At 38.5% G+C, this 21,197-nt stretch overlaps 2 protein-coding genes across 2 annotated transcripts in view; one reads left to right on the top strand and one right to left on the bottom strand.

Annotated features, from left to right (window-relative positions):
* Nucleotides 1-2,638: 2,638 nt before the first annotated feature.
* gpib (glucose-6-phosphate isomerase b) lies at nucleotides 2,639-12,672 on the top strand. The gene is made up of 18 exons (XM_020646113.3): nucleotides 2,639-2,822; nucleotides 3,103-3,193; nucleotides 3,524-3,592; nucleotides 3,875-3,994; nucleotides 4,147-4,230; nucleotides 4,372-4,518; nucleotides 5,095-5,166; nucleotides 5,256-5,300; nucleotides 5,393-5,446; nucleotides 6,469-6,529; nucleotides 7,567-7,610; nucleotides 7,709-7,861; nucleotides 8,074-8,203; nucleotides 9,096-9,172; nucleotides 10,301-10,429; nucleotides 10,756-10,831; nucleotides 11,741-11,807; nucleotides 12,262-12,672. Exons 1-18 carry the CDS (start codon nucleotides 2,704-2,706, stop codon nucleotides 12,383-12,385), a joined length of 1,662 nt encoding a protein of 553 aa, XP_020501769.3. The 5' UTR covers nucleotides 2,639-2,703; the 3' UTR covers nucleotides 12,386-12,672.
* A 7,899-nt stretch (nucleotides 12,673-20,571) lies between these two features.
* Nucleotides 20,572-21,197, bottom strand: part of wtip (WT1 interacting protein) — a 37,164-nt gene continuing 36,538 nt past the window's right edge. Inside the window, exon 8 of the mRNA XM_020639918.3 lies at nucleotides 20,572-21,197. This exon is cut by the window's right edge and continues 3,417 nt beyond it. The gene's annotated coding sequence lies outside the window, so the exon portion shown is untranslated.

Genomic DNA, 21,197 nt, shown 5'->3' with positions numbered 1-21,197 from the left:
TATTATTATTTAGCATCAATATATATATACATATATGCTGTACATTCTATATATTTTATTATATTAGTCTAGCCTATATTATATAACATTACACTATATTGTTCATATTGCACTATATTATATTATATTATACTACATTATATTATATAACTGCACTCTGCATTACTGTGGTACAATACTGCCTCTCTTCTCTGCTTTTTAACATAACTTGCTGCTATTTATCATACCAAGTGTCACTTTAATCATCAGTTGTCACTTTATCATTTGTCATTCTCTGCAAATACTGTCTCAATTCCCTGCATAGTTAACTTCATCATTCATTTTGTTCTTGTATATACCCCCTGTTTTTATTTTTATTTATCTTATCTATTCTGTTTAATGTGTATTTTGTATTTTGAGCTTACTTGTCTGTGCTGCTGCAACGCCTGAATTTACCCTCTGGGGATCAATAAAGTATTATCCTATCCTATCCTAAAAGTCAACCACACAGTCACCTTTTTATTATATTTTCATAGAATGGAATTGAACACCTTCAATTCAATTCAACCTTCAAATTATGAATAAATATTCAAGCAACATAGTTACACAGTGGAATCATAATTAAGTTAATATATTTTACAGATTTTTTTTTTTAATGATGATGTATTTCAGAAACATTGCAGTTTGTTGCTGTAGGAATTATGCATCCTTAAACAGAAAACAGGAATTTAAAAAACAAGGGGGTAATAATGGATTTGAAGTGTCTAAAAATGTAAATTGTGGTTGGCGTTTTTTGTTTTGGATTTTGAAAATTTCAAAAAAATCAGAGAATCGAAAAAGACCAAGTACTTTGAGTTTTCTGTTGTATCACAACACTGATTTACACAAGTCTTTAATTTAAAACAGCTTTCCGCAAATTCAATATTTCTTTAACCATCCTGGTTGACACCATGGCTTATATACAGCCTGACATTATTATTCACAGTCTGTGGCTGACACGTATGAGCCAACAACTCAGGGCTGATGATGGTTACAAGGTGGAGGATAAATTACAGTGCATATGTCATAAGTGCATTTTGAAGAATGAATTCGTAATGTTTAATGAAATGAAATTGCCTAATATTTATCTTGACGTTGGTTTGTTTGGTGACCCCCTCCCACTTTTATTTTGAAATCAAAATGTCAGTTCCGACATCAACACGGTTATAACCCCGACAACACACAATTTTAAATAGTATTAACTGAGGCGAAGATAGATGACCAAAGAAAATGTTTTTATAGTCATTGATTGAGTCATTGACAAAAGCTGTTCTCCAAAAATTACAAATACTCTAAACGTGGACAGACAAATTTTATTTTGATTGATCTTCATGTTGAAGACTTATTTTTATTAAATATGCTGCTCAATTGATCAGACAAAACAGAAAAACAAAAATACTTGTGTCTTGGAGTACACATTTTAGATACTAAGGTTGCCCTTACTTTTTCCTATAAGTTATGTTTCTATATTTTATGTCCTGGCACAATAAATTCAGATAATTTCTGTGATACTTGTTATATAGGTTATAAGCTCCTCGAGCATTAAGATTTTCCCTCTCAGTCTATGCCTTAAAAGGGATGATACGTGCAAGCCAGAGAATGAGTTTCTCCCGCCCTCTAGTGGTTGATAAAGAGAATTACATCACTAATTTAATGCTTTCAAAACGGTCACTTGGGGGCGTTAAAGTCAGCATGTACGTATATGATCTGTACATGTTTTTCCTTCACTCTGAAAAAAGATTCTTGAATTTCGGTATTCAAAGGCAACTTACAAATCCTGCTCTTCTGGTGATAGTAATGGTAGAATCCAATACTTCTGAAAAGGGTTTGAATTAAGTGTATATGTGATGGAAGAATTGCTGTGCCTTTACATGCCATACTGTTAATTATGAAACCTTTAGATATGTTACTGTAATAATTTCTGTTGTTACTGGACAGCTTTTTTTCAATAGTTTATCTTTGAAATTAAAGCATGAACGGTGAAATCCAAATAAAAAAATAAAAAAAATTAGCCAAAGACTTCGTGTGAATTGGTTAAAGTATAGGTAAAAAAAAAAAAGATAAAAAAGACAGTGATAATTTAGAGACAAACACTGGCGCGAGGATTTAATTTCATCATTTGTAAAAAAAAATGAGTCAGTAAAGGAGCAAAAGTGTAAATATTCTTTTTAAAAGACTAATTTTATAAGCAATGCAGCCACACTCTATTGTAAATCCATAAAAAAAAAACATCATAACACACATTGCATAGTGTCGTGCAATTATGTACAACTCAGAACTTAGATAATGGTCAAAATGTAATAAATTTAAATGCCAATGAATTCACTCAAAATTCAATAAAAAAGTAAAAGGGTCGATGTGAAGATATATAATGTGTATTTTTCAGAGGGATTTACAGCAGCTGAATACTCTGCAGTAATGTCTGTAGTGTTCAAGGATTTGTGCAGCACATTTATCTACACACCCCTGTATTTTCATCATGTTGTCGCCCTATCAACACACAAATGATTTTACCCCTGCAGGACAGTATGGAGGTGTGAAATGCACCATGCCTGCAGATAGTGTGTCTCTTGTGGGAGGGATCTAGACTGGATGCCCTTCAAAAAGCTCTCCCTCTGCCCCACTCTGCCCCACTCAGCCAGGATAGTCGAGCACAGCGGAGCACAGCAAGCCCCCCAAGACATCATGGCACTCACACAGGACCCCAACTTCCAAAAACTTCAGGACTGGTACACGGCCCACGCCCTGAACCTAAACCTGAGGCATATGTTTGAGGCTGACAAGGAGAGATTCAACAAGCTCAGGTAGGCATCCTATTTGAATCAACCTTGTAAGGTAAAAACTCAAAATACACAGCACCACTGGACAAATGCATATATTTCACATGTACAAAAATGTGATGTGATTTTGCAGATTTTATAATCATTGGCAGCCAAGTTCAAATATCAGTCGCCAGCTTTATTACATAATGTTGAGAGCCAGAAGTCTAACCTCCCCTGAATAATACAATTGTACTGTTCGTCTGGATAATTTAGTCACACTATTTTGTGCTCTTGTAATTATTGTCTAATTGTGTTTATACAGCTTAACACTGAAAACAGAGGATGGAGACATTCTTCTGGATTACTCCAAGAATCTCATCACTGATGAAGTCATGAAGATGTTGGTTGATCTGGTAAATCAATTCCCATTTGGATTATAAGTGGACTTTAAAGGCGGGGTTAAGTTTAGCTCATTAGTAGACCCCCTAATATTTAAAAATGATTAAGATCTTATATGGGAAGTAAGGTTAAAATCCCACCTGTCCATGTTAGAAGCTGTAGGTGGGCTTCCTTCAATCCAATACAGGCATCATTGAGAAGAAACAAGTGTCCTTTATATGCAATTTGATTACATTGAGAATGGTCATTCATTAGATTTTTTTACCACCATGCATCATTTAATAACTGACATGTACATCTTGCATAATATCTGCTGCTCATGTGAACACTTTTTGTCTTTTCAGGGCAAGTCCAGAGGTCTTGAAGCTGCCAGAGAGAAGATGTTCAAAGGAGACAAGATTAACTTCACTGAGGTGCGTATTGTTGACCACAGATAAGCTCCAGCAATTTGTACCTCTCGACATTTATCCCAGTGGTTTGAAACTGGAACAGCCACTGAAGCTGCATTAATATGTGACACAGGAATATGTACATAAGCTTTCTTTTTCTTCTTTTTTTATTGAAACATAAATGAATTTTGTTTGACCATCTTCATTTGCAACAGTATCAGCAGAAAATCAGCAGAAAATAGTCAAATAAAATAAAAATCCATTGTTTAAGTGTGTGATTTTGCTCCTGGTGATGTATATATGCAGGGTCGCGCTGTGCTCCACGTGGCTCTGAGGAACCGCTCCAACACTCCCATCATGGTGGACGGCAAAGATGTGATGCCAGACGTCAACAAAGTTCTTGAGAAGATGAAGGGCTTCTGTCATGTGAGTGAGACCTGTCAAAATGAAACATCTTTGTTGCACTTGTTCCAGTTCACAGTTTCAAAGTTACACTTTCATACTCCCCAATTAAGATTTGAATTGAGATTTCAGCCTTTGGGAGACATTTATGGTTAATGTTCACAATGATCTTGCAGAGAGTTCGCAGCGGTGAGTGGAAGGGCTTCACAGGAAAGGCCATCACAGATGTTGTCAATGTTGGCATCGGAGGATCTGACCTTGTAAGTGCAACTTTAGGAAGGTTTCATCATTTGAGCAAAGCCATGACATTATTTACAACTCCTGCTGCTCTATGCTTTACAAACTGTTGATCTTAGCAACACAGCCCTCTGACTTTGAACTTGAATTGATTTGCGTTGCAGGGCCCCCTGATGGTGACTGAGGCCTTGAAGCCTTATTCAAAGGATGGGCCGCGTGTGTGGTTTGTGTCAAATATTGATGGAACACACATTGCCAAAACCCTGGCACAGCTGAACCCTGAGACAACCCTCTTCATCATCGCATCCAAGGTTGCTGCTTTACAGAGCGGACATTTTTAACTGCACCAGACTAATATCTTCGTCTTATTTTTTTCATGTGTACACAGTCAGTCAGTACAAAATCCTTCACAGGATAAAGTTTGCCCTCAGGCGATTGAATCTGGTTGTACTGGCGGGTATGAGGTGCTCTTTACAGGCAGTAGAGTAAATGTTATGTCAGCTTATTTTATTTGGCACAAGTGACTCACAAATAGTAGGAACAAACTAGATTAAAGTATTCCTCAGTACAGCATAGTGTTCATTTTGTAATATATACGAGTACATTTGAAAAGTAAAGTAACATAAGCTTTGGAGCATGGCTACCTGTGATTGATAAGTCAATGCAGACTGTAACCTCTACCTGGGTAGAGATGTAGCATTGCTTATGCACCTGATTTTCCAAATATGGTCATTCTGGTACCAAAAAAACAAGATGACATAGGTCGAAATCTAAGACGTTCACAAAGCATTGGGTGATGTCACATTGGCTACATCCTCGACTTCTATACAGGCTTTGACATTGTCTAGTAGTTTATGCTTACCTGGTTTGTTATCCTCCGTTTAAAGACATTCACTACCCAAGAGACCATAACTAACGCTGAGTCGGCCAAAGAATGGTTCCTTGAACATGCCAAAGACGTGAGTATGTAGCATCAAAACATAGCATCAATGTTTTTGTAAGTTGCTGAATGATATCCTGCAGTCACATCCTCTCTATGTTTCAACAGAAAACTGCTGTCGCCAAGCACTTTGTTGCACTTTCTACAAACGGGGTAAATGCTGAAACCGTCTTTAGGGTCAATTGTTCGCTCTCAGTCCAGACATCTGTATCTAACTGTCCTGTTTTCTCTGTCTCCCCTCTCAGCCCAAAGTGAAGGACTTCGGCATTGACACAGAGAACATGTTTGAATTTTGGGACGTGAGTGATCTTAAAGCCTTAAAGCGGACTGTGTTCAGACTGTGGATAAAGGGGGCCGTGGGCAGCAGCTAAAAATAAACTAGACTTTTGACCTGTGAAGTAGGTGGGTCGGACACTCTTGCCAGCAGCTGCTGGGTAATCAGAAGCCCCTCTCTTCAGACTCAGTTATTATTGGTAGCGACCTTCTCTCTGCAGAGGTTACTGTAAAGGCTGGGTCTCACCAAAGGTCAGGGAGCTGCATTTAGTTACATTGTTGTTATTTAAAGGGTTACAACTATAACATGGCCTTTACGTTGCCAGTGTACATTCATTATATAACTGGAGATACAGCATTTACTGTTAATAAGAGAGGGAAGAAACTTTGGACGAAGTGGCGGGCTTTATATTAATGCTTATTAAAGGCTTAATATGTGATTTTTCAGACTTAAATGTAATATAAATCAAGTATATCCTCTGAAAATAACTCTGTGAGTCATGACTGTCTACAATGGGTGTAACACCCGAGTCCCACTGTCTGTGATGCTTTCAGAGTTTTCTGAGTCCCATCTTCAGTATGTTTACATCGCCCGGACAGCAGCTGACTCCTCCCCTCACGTATAAAAGTTGTTTAATTGAGGGACTAGAGAAAAGAAGAATAACATACTGTACTCACTGCTTAACTGTGTTTCTAGATCACGCTCATTTCAGGTAAATTTACATGCAGTGTAAAAATACGAGCATAATAAAGATCGATAGCTTTAGCATGCTAACACAACAATGCACCGCGAGTTGCATTGTTGAGCTGGTGCTCAAAGGCGACATTTGCTGGATCAAAAAATTGCATATAAAGCCTTTAAAGATATTTTTCTGTGTGTACAGAGACAATAACACAAAATGTGTGCTAGGGTTAAGTACATGAAGATTTAACTTCCAATTGTTTGCAAATATGTAAAGCTTGTTTTTTCTTTCAATATTACACAGTTTTGTTTAAGTCATGGACATATTTTATGAAGTCTATTTCATGGTTTCTTTTTTCCCCTAAGTGGGTTGGCGGTCGTTTCTCCCTGTGGTCTGCAATTGGGATGTCCATCGCCCTTCACATTGGTACGTATCGTGAACATTTCTGTTTTTAATGCCTTTTTACTGCAATATGATATTGGATTTTTAAAGTCACTCTGTTGTGAATTTGAAAAATGTATACATTTCACCAATGCTGTAATGAATAAAAAGACTTTGAGACCAGTTTTCGTCATGCTAGCAGCTTCATGGTTTTGTAGCCACAGCAATGCTTTGAGCTAAATGCAAACATCTGCCTTAAACAATGCTGATAGGAGTCTTGAAATGCAGATGCCCAGTCGTCTTATGTATGATTAATAATGGGTTATCCTCGTTTGGGCAAAGGTCCTTGTGCAGCTCAACACAGGACCTATATGGGTAGATGTAACCAACTTGATACCCACCCAGTACCTACATTAACTGTCTATATGGTTTCATCCCTTTTTAGCCGATTTCTATGCATGTGAGTTGCCTATGTTGGCCCCAAAACCAATTCACTAAAAGCCTGCTCTGAGCCCATATCAGGTTTAAGCCCAGCTAACTTAATGTAAAGTCTGTAGGATCAACTTGGATGTTCAGCTAGCTAAAGGTATCCAATCTACCTTGCTCTTCCTCTTAGTAGCTTTCAAGAAAGCTATAATTTGCTAATTAGCCCTGAATGCCAAGTGTAGCTGAGACTGGTGGTACTTAGTTTTGCAGGTCTTTCAATGCTAGACAAAATACGGCACATAGAAATGTAGACCAGATTGTGGCACGGGACAAATGTGTAGGCATCACTTAAGTTATTGTAATCCATCCTGAGGGGAACAGAAACACATGCACCAATTTTCATTGCAATCAATCAAATCTGATCAACATTTTAAACAATGACACCCACACTATGATGCCCAAAGACATTAATATGCAACTCTTAACCACCTGCTTCCAACAGGTCTGCCCCCACAGCGCCACAGGGAACGGAAATCTATACACTGTGTCTTAAGTGAAGAAATAGGAATCTGACTTGCTGATTTTGCTGGAGAAACAATGTTTACAATTATTTTCCAGTCAGTTAACTTTCCTGTCACATCTGCTCTCTCTCCCAGGCTTCGACAACTTTGAAAAGCTTCTTTCAGGAGCTCACTGGATGGTAGGCACGTCTCAAACATCTTAATTTCTTCACCTCTGTAGTGTAGAAAAACTTTCAGAATACATAAATAAGACTGAACATCTGACTCTCCACTGCAGGATAACCATTTCCGCACTGCACCTCTGGATAAAAATGCTCCCGTCCTGCTGGCCTTGCTGGGCATCTGGTACATCAACTTCTTCCACGCTGAGACCCACGCCATGCTGCCATACGACCAGTATATGCACCGCTTTACCGCCTACTTCCAACAGGTCTGCCCCAACAATGCAAACAGGGCTCATAACAAAACAAAACAGAGAAAAGAATAATTTATTTAAAATAAGTGTTTTTTAACGTTGAATTGGTTTGTTTTGCGTTCATAATAGCAAAGTAAAAAACTTTGTGTGATTGTCCACGCACACATCACAAAGACTAAACTTGGTAAAGTCCAAATGAAAAGTAAAATAAAATGTTTGTGTTTAAGGGTGACATGGAGTCAAATGGAAAGTACATCACTAACCATGGAGCACGTGTTAACTATCACACTGGGCCAATAGTGTGGGGGGAGCCAGGAACCAATGGACAGCATGCCTTCTACCAGCTCATCCACCAAGGTAACAACATTGAAGGCCGTCATTTGATCAGAGCAACAATTAACCAACCTAGCCTAACCTATCCTTATTGAATCGTTACGGGAAGGAATGCTAGCTAGGGGGCGCTGGTGGCGCAGTGGTTAGTGCACGTGCTCCATGTATGGAGGCAGTAGTCTCCCAAGCGGGCGGCCCAGGATCGAATCCGACCTGTGGCTCCTTTCCTGCATGTCATTCCTCATTCTCTCTCTCTCTCCCTGATTTCTGACTCTATCTACTGTCCTATCTCTCCATTAAAGGCACAAAAAGCCCCAAAATACATCTTTAAAAAAGGAATGCTAGCTAGTTAGCCTCATGACAGGGGTCTTCAGGGGCTGCAGTGACCACTGAATTATTCCTCTGCTGGTAGTCAGGACTTCTATTTTTGTCCTTTCTCTATGTCCCGGGCTGTAACTGGTCAGAATCAGTCTCTGCATTGTGTTTTTGACCATAAAAAGCGGCACTGTGCCAATTTGTATTGCAAAATAGGAATTTTATTTTACTGATGTTTTTTTAAGTTTTGGTTTTATTAGTCCACTGTTATATATCTAGAAATTTTTACTTAAAGGATTTGTATTAATTGATTGATTAATTGTTTGATTGATTGTTTGATTGATTGATTGATTGGTTGATTGATTGATTGGTTGATTGATTGATTGATTGATTGATTGATTGATTGATTGATTGATTGATTGATTGATTGATTGGTTGATTGATTGATTGATTGATTGATTGATTGATTGATTGATTGGTTGATTGGTTGATTGGTGAATTGATTGAATCAAAACTTTATTGTCAGACAAAGTCAGAAATGTGTGTCACACAACATTTGCAACATTAAGTTTGTACTGATACAAGTTCACCGTGTCCCACTCAGGAACCCGCATGGTGCCTTCAGACTTCCTGATTCCAGCTCAGTCACAGCACCCAATCAGAGACAGCCTGCACCACAAGGTATCACTGAGAGGAATAATGTCTTTAAAATTTGCATGCGTTTCAAAAGTTTCATGCTGTCTGTAGAAGAAAATAACCAATGCAACTATGACTTCTGTTTCCTTGTCGGGGGAAATCTGTTAAATCAATTGTTGGTTGAACCCAGGATGATGATAACCTTTGGGATTACAATTTTTCTATTTTTTCAAAGTATAATTTTTCCAGTGGTCTAACCCTTTGCCAAAAGAGATAACATTAAATTAATGTTTAGACCTATACAGATGCAGCTAAATACATTTTAATATTGTGAGGTAGTTTTTTCCCTTATATTAAAAAGTGCTTGCTTTTTTCTTTTCATCTTGATGATTACGGCTTGAAGCTCATTAAAATAAAATAAAAATCCAGGATATTAGAAAATGGATAGAAAAATGATTTGTAATACATAACTGTCAAGCTTTCTAAAAATGATGTTAATTTATACACTCAATACTTTGACGGGTCTCCTTTTGACTGAACAGCAATCTGGCTGTGGCACTGCTGAGGTGTTATGGAAGCCCAGGTTGCTTTGATAGGGGCGTTCAGCTCGCTTGTATTGTTGGTTCTGGTGTTACATCTTCCTCTTGAGAATCCCCCCCTAGATTCTCTATGAGGTTCAGGTCAATCAAACACAGTTACCATGGTTAGCAAACCAGTTTCTGGTAGTTTGGGCACTGTGGCCAGGTGCCAAGTCCTGCTGTAAGAGGAAATCAGCCTCTCCATAAAGCCTGTCAGCAGATGAAAGCATGTTGTGCTTTCAAATCTCCTGGTAGACGGCTGCTCTGACTCTGGACTTCATAAAACACATTGGACCAACGCCAGCAGGTGACATGACACCCCAAATCACTGACTGTGGAAACTTCACATTGGACTTCTGACCTTTGATAGCGGCATTAAGCTTGTCTGTATTGTAAGGTCTGGTGTCTGTCATCTTCCTCTTAATAACACCCCTTAGTAGATTCTCTATGGGGTTCAGGTCAGAAATGAAAATGAACTTTTTCATGATATTTTGCAATACAAAGTACAACACAATTACTTAATGCTTGCAATGCCAACATCTCTGTGTGTATGTGTGTGTGTGTGTGTGTGTGTGTTTCATGTGACTCTCTGTAGATTCTGTTGGCTAATTTCCTGGCCCAGACAGAGGCTCTGATGAAGGGGAAGACCACAGAGGAGGCCAGGAAGGAGCTGGAGGCCAGCGGCCTCAGTGGAGAAGCTCTGGACAAAATCCTGCCACACAAAGTGAGTTTTGAAATGATTACAAAAAGCTGAATTTGAGGCAGTCATCTCATTTTACTCTTACAAAATGAATCTTAGCATGAGGAAGTGCTTGCAGACTACAGTATGCAAGCACAGGAGGTAGTGCCCCCTAGGGGTCATACAATTCACACACACACACACACACACACACACACACACACACACACACACACACACACACACACACACACACACACACACACACACACACACACACACACACACACTGTAGTACCCAAAACTTAATTACAGTAGGAGCATGCACAAAGTGGTCTGTTTGACGAGAAATGTCTCCGTGTTTATCTCAGGTATTCCAAGGAAACAAGCCAACCAACTCAATCATCTTCAAGAAAGTGACCCCATACACACTGGGAGCACTTATAGGTAAGAACAGACAATGTTTCTCCTGATTTTAAGCAAGAATATAGATTGACATGATGTGAATATAGTTATATATTGTGCAGTAAAGTCATTGTTTGTGGGTTTGGAGTTTAAATTAGTTTATTTGGATCTCTTTAATCACGGTGAAAGACTTCCTAGAGTCAATGGTAAAGCCAAAATAAAAACACTTTCTTGAATTAGACCATCTGATGATCTTAGAAAATAACAACAACTAAAATCAAACAGGTAAAAAAAAAAAGATGAGCATAAAACAAAATCTAAGAGCAGTGGTTTGAAGAGAAGTCTCTTTTAAAGAGAAAGGTTTTTCAGTCCTTTTTAAAGGAGTCCACAGTCTGTGGGGGCCTCAGGTGGTCGGGGAGAGCATGGGGCAGCAGAATAGAAGACTCTGTCCCGATAGAGCAGACCTTAGTCCTGGGGGATTTGGATGAGGATGGTGTCGGCAGATGGGTGGTATCTTGTACGGGTTTGAAGGGTAAGCAGTTGTTTTTTTAAGGTTCAGAGGAGCATTGCCGTGTCTGCATTGATGTGTGAGTAATTACATTGTGCAGTATCCTGAGTGAGAAGGGAAGCCAGTGTAGTGAGTGCAGGATGAGCAAACAGTTTGACAACAACCTTGATCACACATACTGATGAATGAAGTTATCTTAAAACCCTGACAGATCCAGTTTGGAAACAATGGAGTGTGATTTTAGATTCAGTGGGAAAGAGGCACGTGGTTGCATAGAAACAGTGTGTTTGCTCTTTGGACTCCAAACCAAGAGAACAGGTTTTATTGTTCACAGCTCCTCTGTCTTACCTCTGAAATGTAAAATATCTAAACAAACAAACAAAACGATCTGTTTGTCCTTTTTTTAAAGTACAGACTAATAATGAATTTGTCTTGTTTTACAGCGATGTACGAGCACAAGATCTTCATCCAGGGTGTGATGTGGGAGATCAACAGCTTTGACCAATGGGGGTGAGACGGGTTTTACTTTGGATAAACGTATGGTTGTAAATAGGTTTTATTCCACAGATAGTAACATACAAACACACACAGCCTAGATTTGGAAATAATCCTCAGAACACAATGTTGAAATTCTACTGCAGTCTTAAAAGTTTCTAGCACTAAAAATGTCAGTTGTTTCTGCAGCCATAAAAACATGGCGTGTTGGGTTTCAGTATGCACTACATAGATTCTATTAAGAAAATGAAGACATGGAGAATGGATATTACACTACATGATCATTTTTTCAATAAATAGGCAGAAAATCTGACTTTGAGGTGCAAAGCAGTGTAACTTTGTGTTTGAAAGTCAGGGAGATGTGGTAGAATCAGCATACAGATAAATCACTGAAAGTAACTTTTTAAAAGCCAGTTTAATATCTATCTTCACCTTGTGTCCCCCCCCTCCTTCTCCTCGGTGTGATCAGAGTGGAGCTGGGCAAACAGCTCGCAAAGAAGATCGAGCCTGAGCTCAAGGACGCAGCAGAGGTCAACTCCCACGACTCCTCCACCAATGGACTCATGAACTTCCTCAAGAAGAACTTCGCCTGAGTCAACCCCCCCATCCCTTACCCTGACCACTTCCACTTCATTATCCACCTAATCAGCTCTGTGGACAGGAGACTCTCAGAGGCAGCTGGTCGGGCTGAAGCACTCTTTGTTTGTTCTCTCATTATGAATGTCATGAGTGCCATCTTTTCTATGTTTGTTTGTTCACCACTGTGAGAGGAAAACTCTTTTTGTATTAGCATGTTGGGGAAGTTAGAAGGAAATGTGCTCCCTCTGTCTCCTCAGTGTTATGATAAGTGTCATTTGTGGATTAAATATCTTTAAAAATCTGTTTCAGTGTCATTCACGTACTGTCTAATGAAAAACTGAAGAAATACAGAAATGTGAAATATTCATTTGCTTGTTTGTACAAAAGGTTTCCTTGTTTAGACATCTCGTCACTAGGTGGCATCAGAGTTCCAGATGAACGTACTGGGAGTGAAAGAGCCACCCAGTTAACTACAATTTATTCAGAGGAACAAGAGGTCAACGGTCAGCCCTTCTGCACAATTCCTCCCCACAAATCCCCAGACTTCATCGCATCCATTTAGAGAGAAAAACAAACAGCTGGACTAAAAAGCATCTGGACCGCATCCTTGCTCCTCCCTGTCACTTAATGTGAATATCATTAAACCTCATTTGCTTAATGTTTCGGTGTGATGTGCCAACAATTGCCTGTGAAGATATCCTACAAAAAAATTAAATATAACAAGAGAACGAGAAGGAAACATCTCACACAACAAATCATTTCATTAAATGTAGAACAAAGTACAAAGAAGACAAGATGAACTTCAATATGTTTCGTTCTTCTAACTGATGGACAGAATTATAGAGCGTGTATGAGGACAAACAGAAAGTTTCAAAAAAATCCTAGACCCCAAGACACTGCTGGGTTTTCAATGCTGTTGCCAGGCAACAATACTTTACTTCAAAATCGAACTTGTCCTTTTTATCTGTGGCTCTGAGATTCAGACGAAAGAGAGTTTGACTGAGGATAGAAAACCCTCCTCTTTTGATTTTCAGACAATTATTTACAGCATTTCTCCAGTTTGTAAAAAAATACACGTTTTTATTCAACATGTTTGGATTATTGCAAACAAATTTGTCACCTTTTTTACAAATACTTTTAGATTTATGAATGAAAGTCATGAGTCAGTAGAGCCCTGTGTAAGCTGAGTCACACACATACTGCTGAAAAGTGACTCATAATGATTAAATGAAGTCAGGTGAAACAGGCAGAAACAAACAAGTAGAAAGTCAGCAGGAAATAGGTGATTCAGTTTTACTCCGTTGGAGAGCAGAATCAAATAGCAGCATAACAAAAGGTTCTGTATGCGTTCCTGAGATGTTTGTTTAACTATAGCTCCTCATACCCTCAAATTCCACTTCATGCTTTATTGCCCGGGCCTGTCAGTCAATTTTATTTCTCCTGGTCTGTGAATTTAGCACCCCCCATAATAATAATAATAATAATAAAGTTTATTTATAAAGCACTTATCAAAACCAACATCACAAAGTGCTTTACAGAAAAAATAAAAAATCCCAACAGTCAAATACACGACAATAAAATCCTATTAAAAGCATGAAAAATAAAACAACAGAGCATCAATCATCCAATTAACAGAGGAAAGAGAAACAACAGAGACAAAGAGTGGCTAAAGTTAACAGTAAAACAAATAAAACATCCTGGATAAAACAAGGATTATAAGAAGGCCTTACGATAAAAATGTGTTTTTAAAAGTGATTTAAACGAAGATACTGATGCAGCTAGTCTGAGATCCATCAGGGTTGCAACCTGCCATTTCGGATTATGAAGTTCAAGGCGATGTCAGATGAATATTCAGGGAATGTTTTTTTTTTTTTCTCTGAACTGAACCATCATGTGCTGAAGCTTGTCTAAACATCTTCTTAGAGGCATGTTTTCTTCGCATTTGTATCATTTGTATTCATGATGAGCTGCACAGCTAGAAGGGTCAGCATCCTTGCATGTAAACAAGCTCGGAAACTCATCGGCCTCAGAGCAGAACATAGCCTGCAGGTTTTTAATTTGGCTTGAAGTTTACTGGAATGCTTTTTTTTTGTTGTTGCATGAGTTAAACCATCTTCTACTCCCAGAAACCTTCAGGGAACATATCTGCAAACACACACGACCTCTCCGGCCAACATCACATTTCCCGATTTCAAACTCTTCTCTCCTAATTTCCCAGTTTCTGGTCTGAACTGCCATAGCAATGAGACGCAAACCCTGCATGCTTCTAAAATTAAAAATTAAAAAAAGGCCATCAAGTCCAGCCCAGCTTCATTTTTCCCACGACTACTGGAGTTATATAAAAGTTTAACTTAAGTACGTGGGCAGAGCTTGCTACTCTGCAGCATAAGAGACCAGCAGCCGTCCCATGAGGCTGCAGCTGACCCCTTGTTGTTCAGGCCCCATGTTCTCCCTTAAAACACTTTCTTAAGAGCCCTAGCAGGATCCATCTGAAAACTCATGGTTGTAGGGTTCATATCAAATCATTACACACCAAGCATTTACATACAAGAAAAAAACAGATCTCAGGCTGTTATTGAGAAACGCTACGACCATCTGGTGAGAAAAAATTGAGCGGTGAACCTTCTGCTTTGAGAAATAACTTTGAAAATATTGGTTCGAAGAAAAATAACATTATTACATGATCTGTTGTAAATTATTAAATGGGAACATTAGCTTGCTCTCTATGTGAAAGATATCTCTAATCTCATAGAACACTCAGAGTTAAAACCATCAGACAGCTGGGTTCGTTTGTCCTCCTGGGACGCCTCCAGGTCGGCTATCTGCTTATCTGTGTGGGTTTCTGAAGACTCTGCACTCACTGTTAGATCTTTTTTGTTAGCACTGATTCTCCAAAGAAACAGAGATATGCTGACTGACATCTGGCTCTTATTCAGTACCACAATGTGAGAGATTAAAAAGACAAAAGTCTCCCACGCTGATTCCAGCCTCTGTCCGTCTGCTGTTGATACAGTATATCATAATGAACACTGTGACTGTCGCTTTCTCGCTCTTTAACATCAAGGCTGTTTCTGATTCTTATCACAGGTTTGGTTTTCATGCAGACACGACTGGTATTATTGTCGTCAGCAGTGATGCCACAACAAATTAACCTTTTAACCTTCAGAGTTGTTAAAAACAGTTTCAAATGAGTGACTCAGTTCATCAGTCATGTAAAAACGTGTTTGTTGATTTTCAAGAGAAAACGAAAGTTGATTAAATCTTCTGAAAAAGTGTATCACTCACTCAGACTCATCAAAGACAGTACATTTCTCTGATCCAGTTCAACGAATTAACTCTTGCAACCAAGCTTGTCTTGTGGTATTAAGGGAAGAATGGGAATACGTAAGACTACACATGAACTGTCAAATACTTATTGACATCCTGACGTTTGGTTCCTAGTATTCAGATCAAATTCAAAATGATGGATAGGAATCATATGGATATTGCATTTCCATAATGCAACTCTCCATGACATGTGCCACATCTCCAGTTTGAAATTCTGACATTCAGATAATAATTGTAGGTCTCAAGCATAGTTTGTATAAAACATGGACGTAATCTCAGTGACATCATCTATTGGTTTCTGAAGAAAAGTTTTGAAGTCCAGTGATGGCGGACGCCATGTTGGGAATGGTATCTCAACCTAACTTTCTAGCAAGAGGCAAAGCGGTGGAGTTGAAGAAATTAGCTATTCAGATGAGAACCGTTTTTCAGATTTTTCCTGTAAACTTGCTTTTGTCTGCTGTAAAATTGAGTATTTTAATATTGGACCAAATGGGAATTCCTCGCAAGACAGCCTCAAGTAGACACTGCGTTTTCTTTAACATCCACATTGGCTTCATTATTTAACACCGGAGGTTTTGGAGATTTGTGCGTAGCTCATTCCAGAGACAGTGTATGACAACTCATGCTCCTTCACCTATACTGAGCACTGTTTGCCAGAGTCAGATATATAGCTCCCAGATACAGAAGAATAAAGTCCCTAGCATGAGATTAGAAGTACGCTAACACTCCTGGTAAAAGCCTGATTGTGGAATCCCCCCTGCTGGGCATTTAAAGAATGCAGGATCATGACAGTTAAATTTGCTTCACTCACATTTGAATTCAAGAGACGTCATCCTTTTCGAAGTACAGTGTTGATGATGCCTCGAGAGCACCAGCAGAAATCCTAGCCTACGTCAGGTTTGGACAAGAAACAAGACTGCTTTAAAGAAAAAGAAAAAGATGATCTCTGGTTATCTGTTTTGGATTCTGATACTGTTGATTTAATAAAATCTAATCATTAGTTCTACACAGTATGATAGTGAGTTTCTTAGAGAGCAACACAGTTGCAGCAGATGGCTGTTCAACATGGTTTCTGCCTGTTTTAAGTAAGTTTTCCTTGCTGCTGTTACTTTGCTAAATGTCCAGTTCTCATGGATTAATGTTGGTTCTCTGTAAATACTAGAACAAAGAGTATAGCCTTTGGAAAACCAGTGGTGCTGAACTGGTCTAGCCTCAGGACTGATATTTTTCAACCAATTAGAAGTATTTAATTAAAAAAACAATACAGAATACAACCAGTATGCTCTCCATAAACTTTTAAACACAACTATTTTTCCTGGCACACATTCACAACACACTGAAAACAGCTCCGCGACCCACCAATTGAGTACCAATGGTCTAGACTAGACCTGTTCTTTCACTATAATGTCTTGAGACATTTGTAATGAATTTGTGCTATACAAATAAAGATTGAATGATTGCTTCTCTTTCCCATTGTGTCTCTAACAGTATTTTTCTGCCATCTCCTTACTATCAGCTGAAATATCTACAAAAACATCTGCAAATGTGTATGGTGTTGAAATCTTTGAAAAATAACTGAGGGTATTAATCAGCCTTCTTACAGTTCTTCCCAAGAAAGATCACTAGAAACTGAATTATCACCATTGACTGTGGATTATCTGGAGAAAAAAAAACCAACGTGTTGATGTAAATTGTGTGCTTGCTTTTGGAAACGTTTTGTGAAGTGACCAATCACTACTATTAAATACTGCCTGTCTATGGAGTTTGATTTTGTGCATATGTGGCCCTAAATAACCGAATGTCATGGCTTTCATGATCATGTTAAATACCTGTTCATCTTTCTGATAGTGATCAACTGTAAACATTGCATGCTGGATTACAGAAAACAATGAAATGAACGAGACAATGGTAGCAAACAGGCTTGAGTTTTCGGTAAAGGAAGGGAAACACAAAGTGTCACTAACCGACAATTTAATTCAGAGTGCATGAGGTAATCATGTGGCGAGCATATTTTCACTCATTTTCTGGCAGTGGAGGGACCCCATGTGCTCCTACAGGAAGATGTTCTTTTGTGCTGTGTAACAGAGCTCACCTCACAGCAGATCCCCCGGGGCTCCGCTACCTCTGCAAGCACAGACACACACACACACACACACAGACACACACACACACACACACACACTGCTCCCTGAGTCACAGGGTGGAACTCTCACATACATAAAGGGCGCTTTGTGCCCCGTCTCATGGAGCTGACAACCAACACCGGAGAGCTCCTCACACTGAACACCACTGTTCAGCCAACAGGAGAGCTCAGTCAGTGGGCAGCAGACACTTTGCTTTTATGTACGCCCACACAAACTGAAGCTTCATCTGCAACTATCTGAGCACCAGTGGCTTATAGATACAGCTGCAGCTACTGTCATTGAAATCTGAGACTGACGGGGTGAAAGGGGTGCACATGTTTTTACATCTTATTTTTCAAGTTTCATCCTTAGTGCAGGTGCAGGAAGTTTGAAGTCCTGTTACCTCCTTTTCTCTTTTCCTTTCTATTTGAACGTGTTACTGTAAGATTTTTCTACCACTGGAATGCAGAGATGTCTTAATTTCTTTAAAACCTTTAGGGATTGAGCCCTGCAGGAGTAAGTTTAGGAGACAGGAAATATATTCTACAGAAACTCATTCACTCACTTTGCCAGAATCTGCAGAGATGACAGCAGCACTGTGCATGGCATGTTTCCATGTCTTCCTTATTGATTGATTGATTGATTGATTGATTATTAGATCATACTTTTTTCAGACAAAGTTTTTTCATTTGTCTTGCGTTACAGAAGTTCAATGTCTTCAATTAAACAAGTAATTCAATCAATCAATCAATCAATCAATCAATCAATCAATCACTATTGTAAGCAGACAGGGACACAGTCTTCGGGAGAACAAGGGGAGGCTGCATCTGCGTTCACATAAACGTTCTCGGCAGGGATGTGGGACTGAGATGATGTCGCCACTTTGAGTCATAATATCTCAAATATTTGTCAAATGTGCAAATATGCAAGATCTTACTTTCCAGATTTTTCATCAGCATTCATAAAATGTTCTCTTATTCTGACTTTTTTCTTTTCCTCAGCTCCTCGTGAGTTTTAACAGCATAGGTCCAATTATCAATTGTTTAATGATGTCACATAACATGTGCTTCTAAGTGCAAAGTTACTTGACACATTTCATGAGACTAATTCATTCTTTCATCTTTTTTTTAAATTTCATTTTGTGTCCATCAAGGCAACCACTGTGGGCAAAATGTTTCCTCTTATCCACATGCTGACCCTGCCCTTTATATGCATTGATATTACTCTGTAACACAATAAATCCTCCATCTTTTAAATGCCAAACATATCACTTATTATAAGTCTTTTCCACAGAGGATACTGATAAAAGGGGTCACATACATTAAAAAAGAACAAAATAGAAATAATCAATCTTGTTTGCTTTGCAGGTCATTGAGAGTCATCAGCATTCATTTCAGTCTGTTTTATAAACAAAACAAAAAAACTACACTCAGGAGCTTTAAAGGAAATCTCATGGGCGTTCCCCACAGTATCAGCTCGTCAAGTCTGTCGGATATTTCCAGACATGTTTATGTGCTGGAACAGTTTACTGTAAGGGTTCAGCATCGAGGGAACTGACTCATCTCTAACTCTTTCCGCTGGCTGATGTGTATCTTTTTGTGCTATTACGTTTCATGTTGTTAGTTGTATTATGATTTAGATTCTTCGGTTTATGTGTTTTTGGGGCTACATACTCAGACCTGATCTTTTTATGATGTTTCTTTGTTTTACTAAAGGTTTCAGATTATCTGACCATCAGAGTCCATCAGTAGACTTTGAACAAGGCTGCATGCAACGCTGTAATCCAACAGTATTTTACTAACAGCTAACATTAAAGTACATATTTCTAAAATGTTGCTGTACGGTTGTTCCCATTTGGGATCTTATTTTTAATTGTAGCATTTAATTAACATTTTAAAGTATTGTTTTATTGTGAGGGTGTTGTGAAGCCGGTTGTCATTAACTGCTATAAAGATAAACTTGTTTGGAGGTGTGATGAATCAGCAAATAAAATAAAATAGTTTAAAAACAGCAGCTTTAAAAGTTAAACATTATGGATTAAAATTTCAGCTTTGGCCGACTGATATAAAAAAGGCTTTAATGTTTTTTTGGGGATTGTGCCCCACATTCACACCTGTGAGCTCAGTAACCTCCTGCTCACGACCTCCTTATTGTCTGGTTTGTATTTCAGCAGCTGATTGTGTGCTGACGACGACACCCTGAAGAAGGCTGTTCGTGCTGCTAGTGGGTTTTAACTTGTAACCCAGCTTCTTTTTTTTTTTTTTAAATGTCTGTGATGAAATACCCAATTTAACAAAGGCTTTGTATACATCTTTTTCAGCAGAGAAGAGTGCCTTTGTATTTGTATTTGATAATGAAGGAATACTGCAGTGGCATTAATACTCTTTCATACTCGTCTAAAAACTTAAATTCAACAAACAAAAAAATAATAATCACCATAATCTGCCATTAATACAAACGTATCTCTTATTACAGCCTGGCTGCAACAATCGGACAGCTTTGCTTAACCTATTCATAAAACATTTTAAATTGGGGATTTCATTTAGTCTCATATCAGCTATTGTCGACATAAAGCCGAAGTCTTCAAAATAAAATGGATATCTTAAGCTCATTTTTTTAAACCAAAAATGTTTCAGTTGAACGTCAGCAGTAACTTTTTGGGACCTGATGTGATATATGTGGTGGCAGACTATGATGTATAAACAAATGAAAATGAAACTTCAGAAAAAACAGGAGAAGAAACAAGACACTTCTTTTGCAGTTAGCTACAAAACCACTTTATTGAAAAAGCAGATTATGTCATCTACAGTTAAATGATACGTCCCGATTTTTATACATTAAATAACTTTAAACTTTTTTCATGTTTAGATAAATAGATCTAGTTTCCTTTTTTTTTTTTATGAACCATCTAGGTAATCAAAACACGTAACGATACAAAAAATGCGAGACAGATGTCGAGATGTGCTTGTTGGAACTACCAGTACGAGAAGAAGGCTTCCCTTTCAAAAAGTGATATTTGACAGAAAAATCAAAACTAGCATCTTTATGTACAGGGTAACTAGCTGTGTGCTATGCAATAGACACGGAAGTAGTACTTTTAGAAAACAGGTGTATTAAGACATCTTTAAATGGGATACACTCTTATCTGGTTAAGTTTTTCCTGGGGGGGGGGGTCATATTATTTCAAAAACAATGCCTCATTCTTCAAGTATGGCACACAGTATTTAACCAGAGCCCCCATACAAAGCCGAGGTGATCAAATGACAAGGGGAATGTCTCCCATGTGCAGTCCTTTTTCTGTCCTGCTTTAACAAATTTACAACCCGGAGAACAAACTCATCATTATTACATTCAAATAGAAAGACCCCTCAGCCTG

The sequence above is a fragment of the Labrus bergylta genome, chromosome 3, assembly GCF_963930695.1.
Source record: "Labrus bergylta chromosome 3, fLabBer1.1, whole genome shotgun sequence".
In the NCBI taxonomy this organism is placed as follows: Eukaryota; Metazoa; Chordata; class Actinopteri; order Labriformes; family Labridae; genus Labrus; species Labrus bergylta.
This window is presented reverse-complemented; position numbering and strand designations above follow the sequence as displayed.

Excerpts from the sequence above, each read along its gene's own strand:
- gpib (XM_020646113.3), top strand. The coding sequence starts at position 2,704 with ATGGCACTCACACAGGACCCCAACTTCCAAAAACTTCAGGACTGGTAC. Across the intron at positions 3,593-3,874 it reads ACAAGATTAACTTCACTGAG|GGTCGCGCTGTGCTCCACGT; the intron begins GTGCGTATTGTT and ends GTATATATGCAG. Across the intron at positions 10,430-10,755 it reads ACAAAATCCTGCCACACAAA|GTATTCCAAGGAAACAAGCC; the intron begins GTGAGTTTTGAA and ends TGTTTATCTCAG.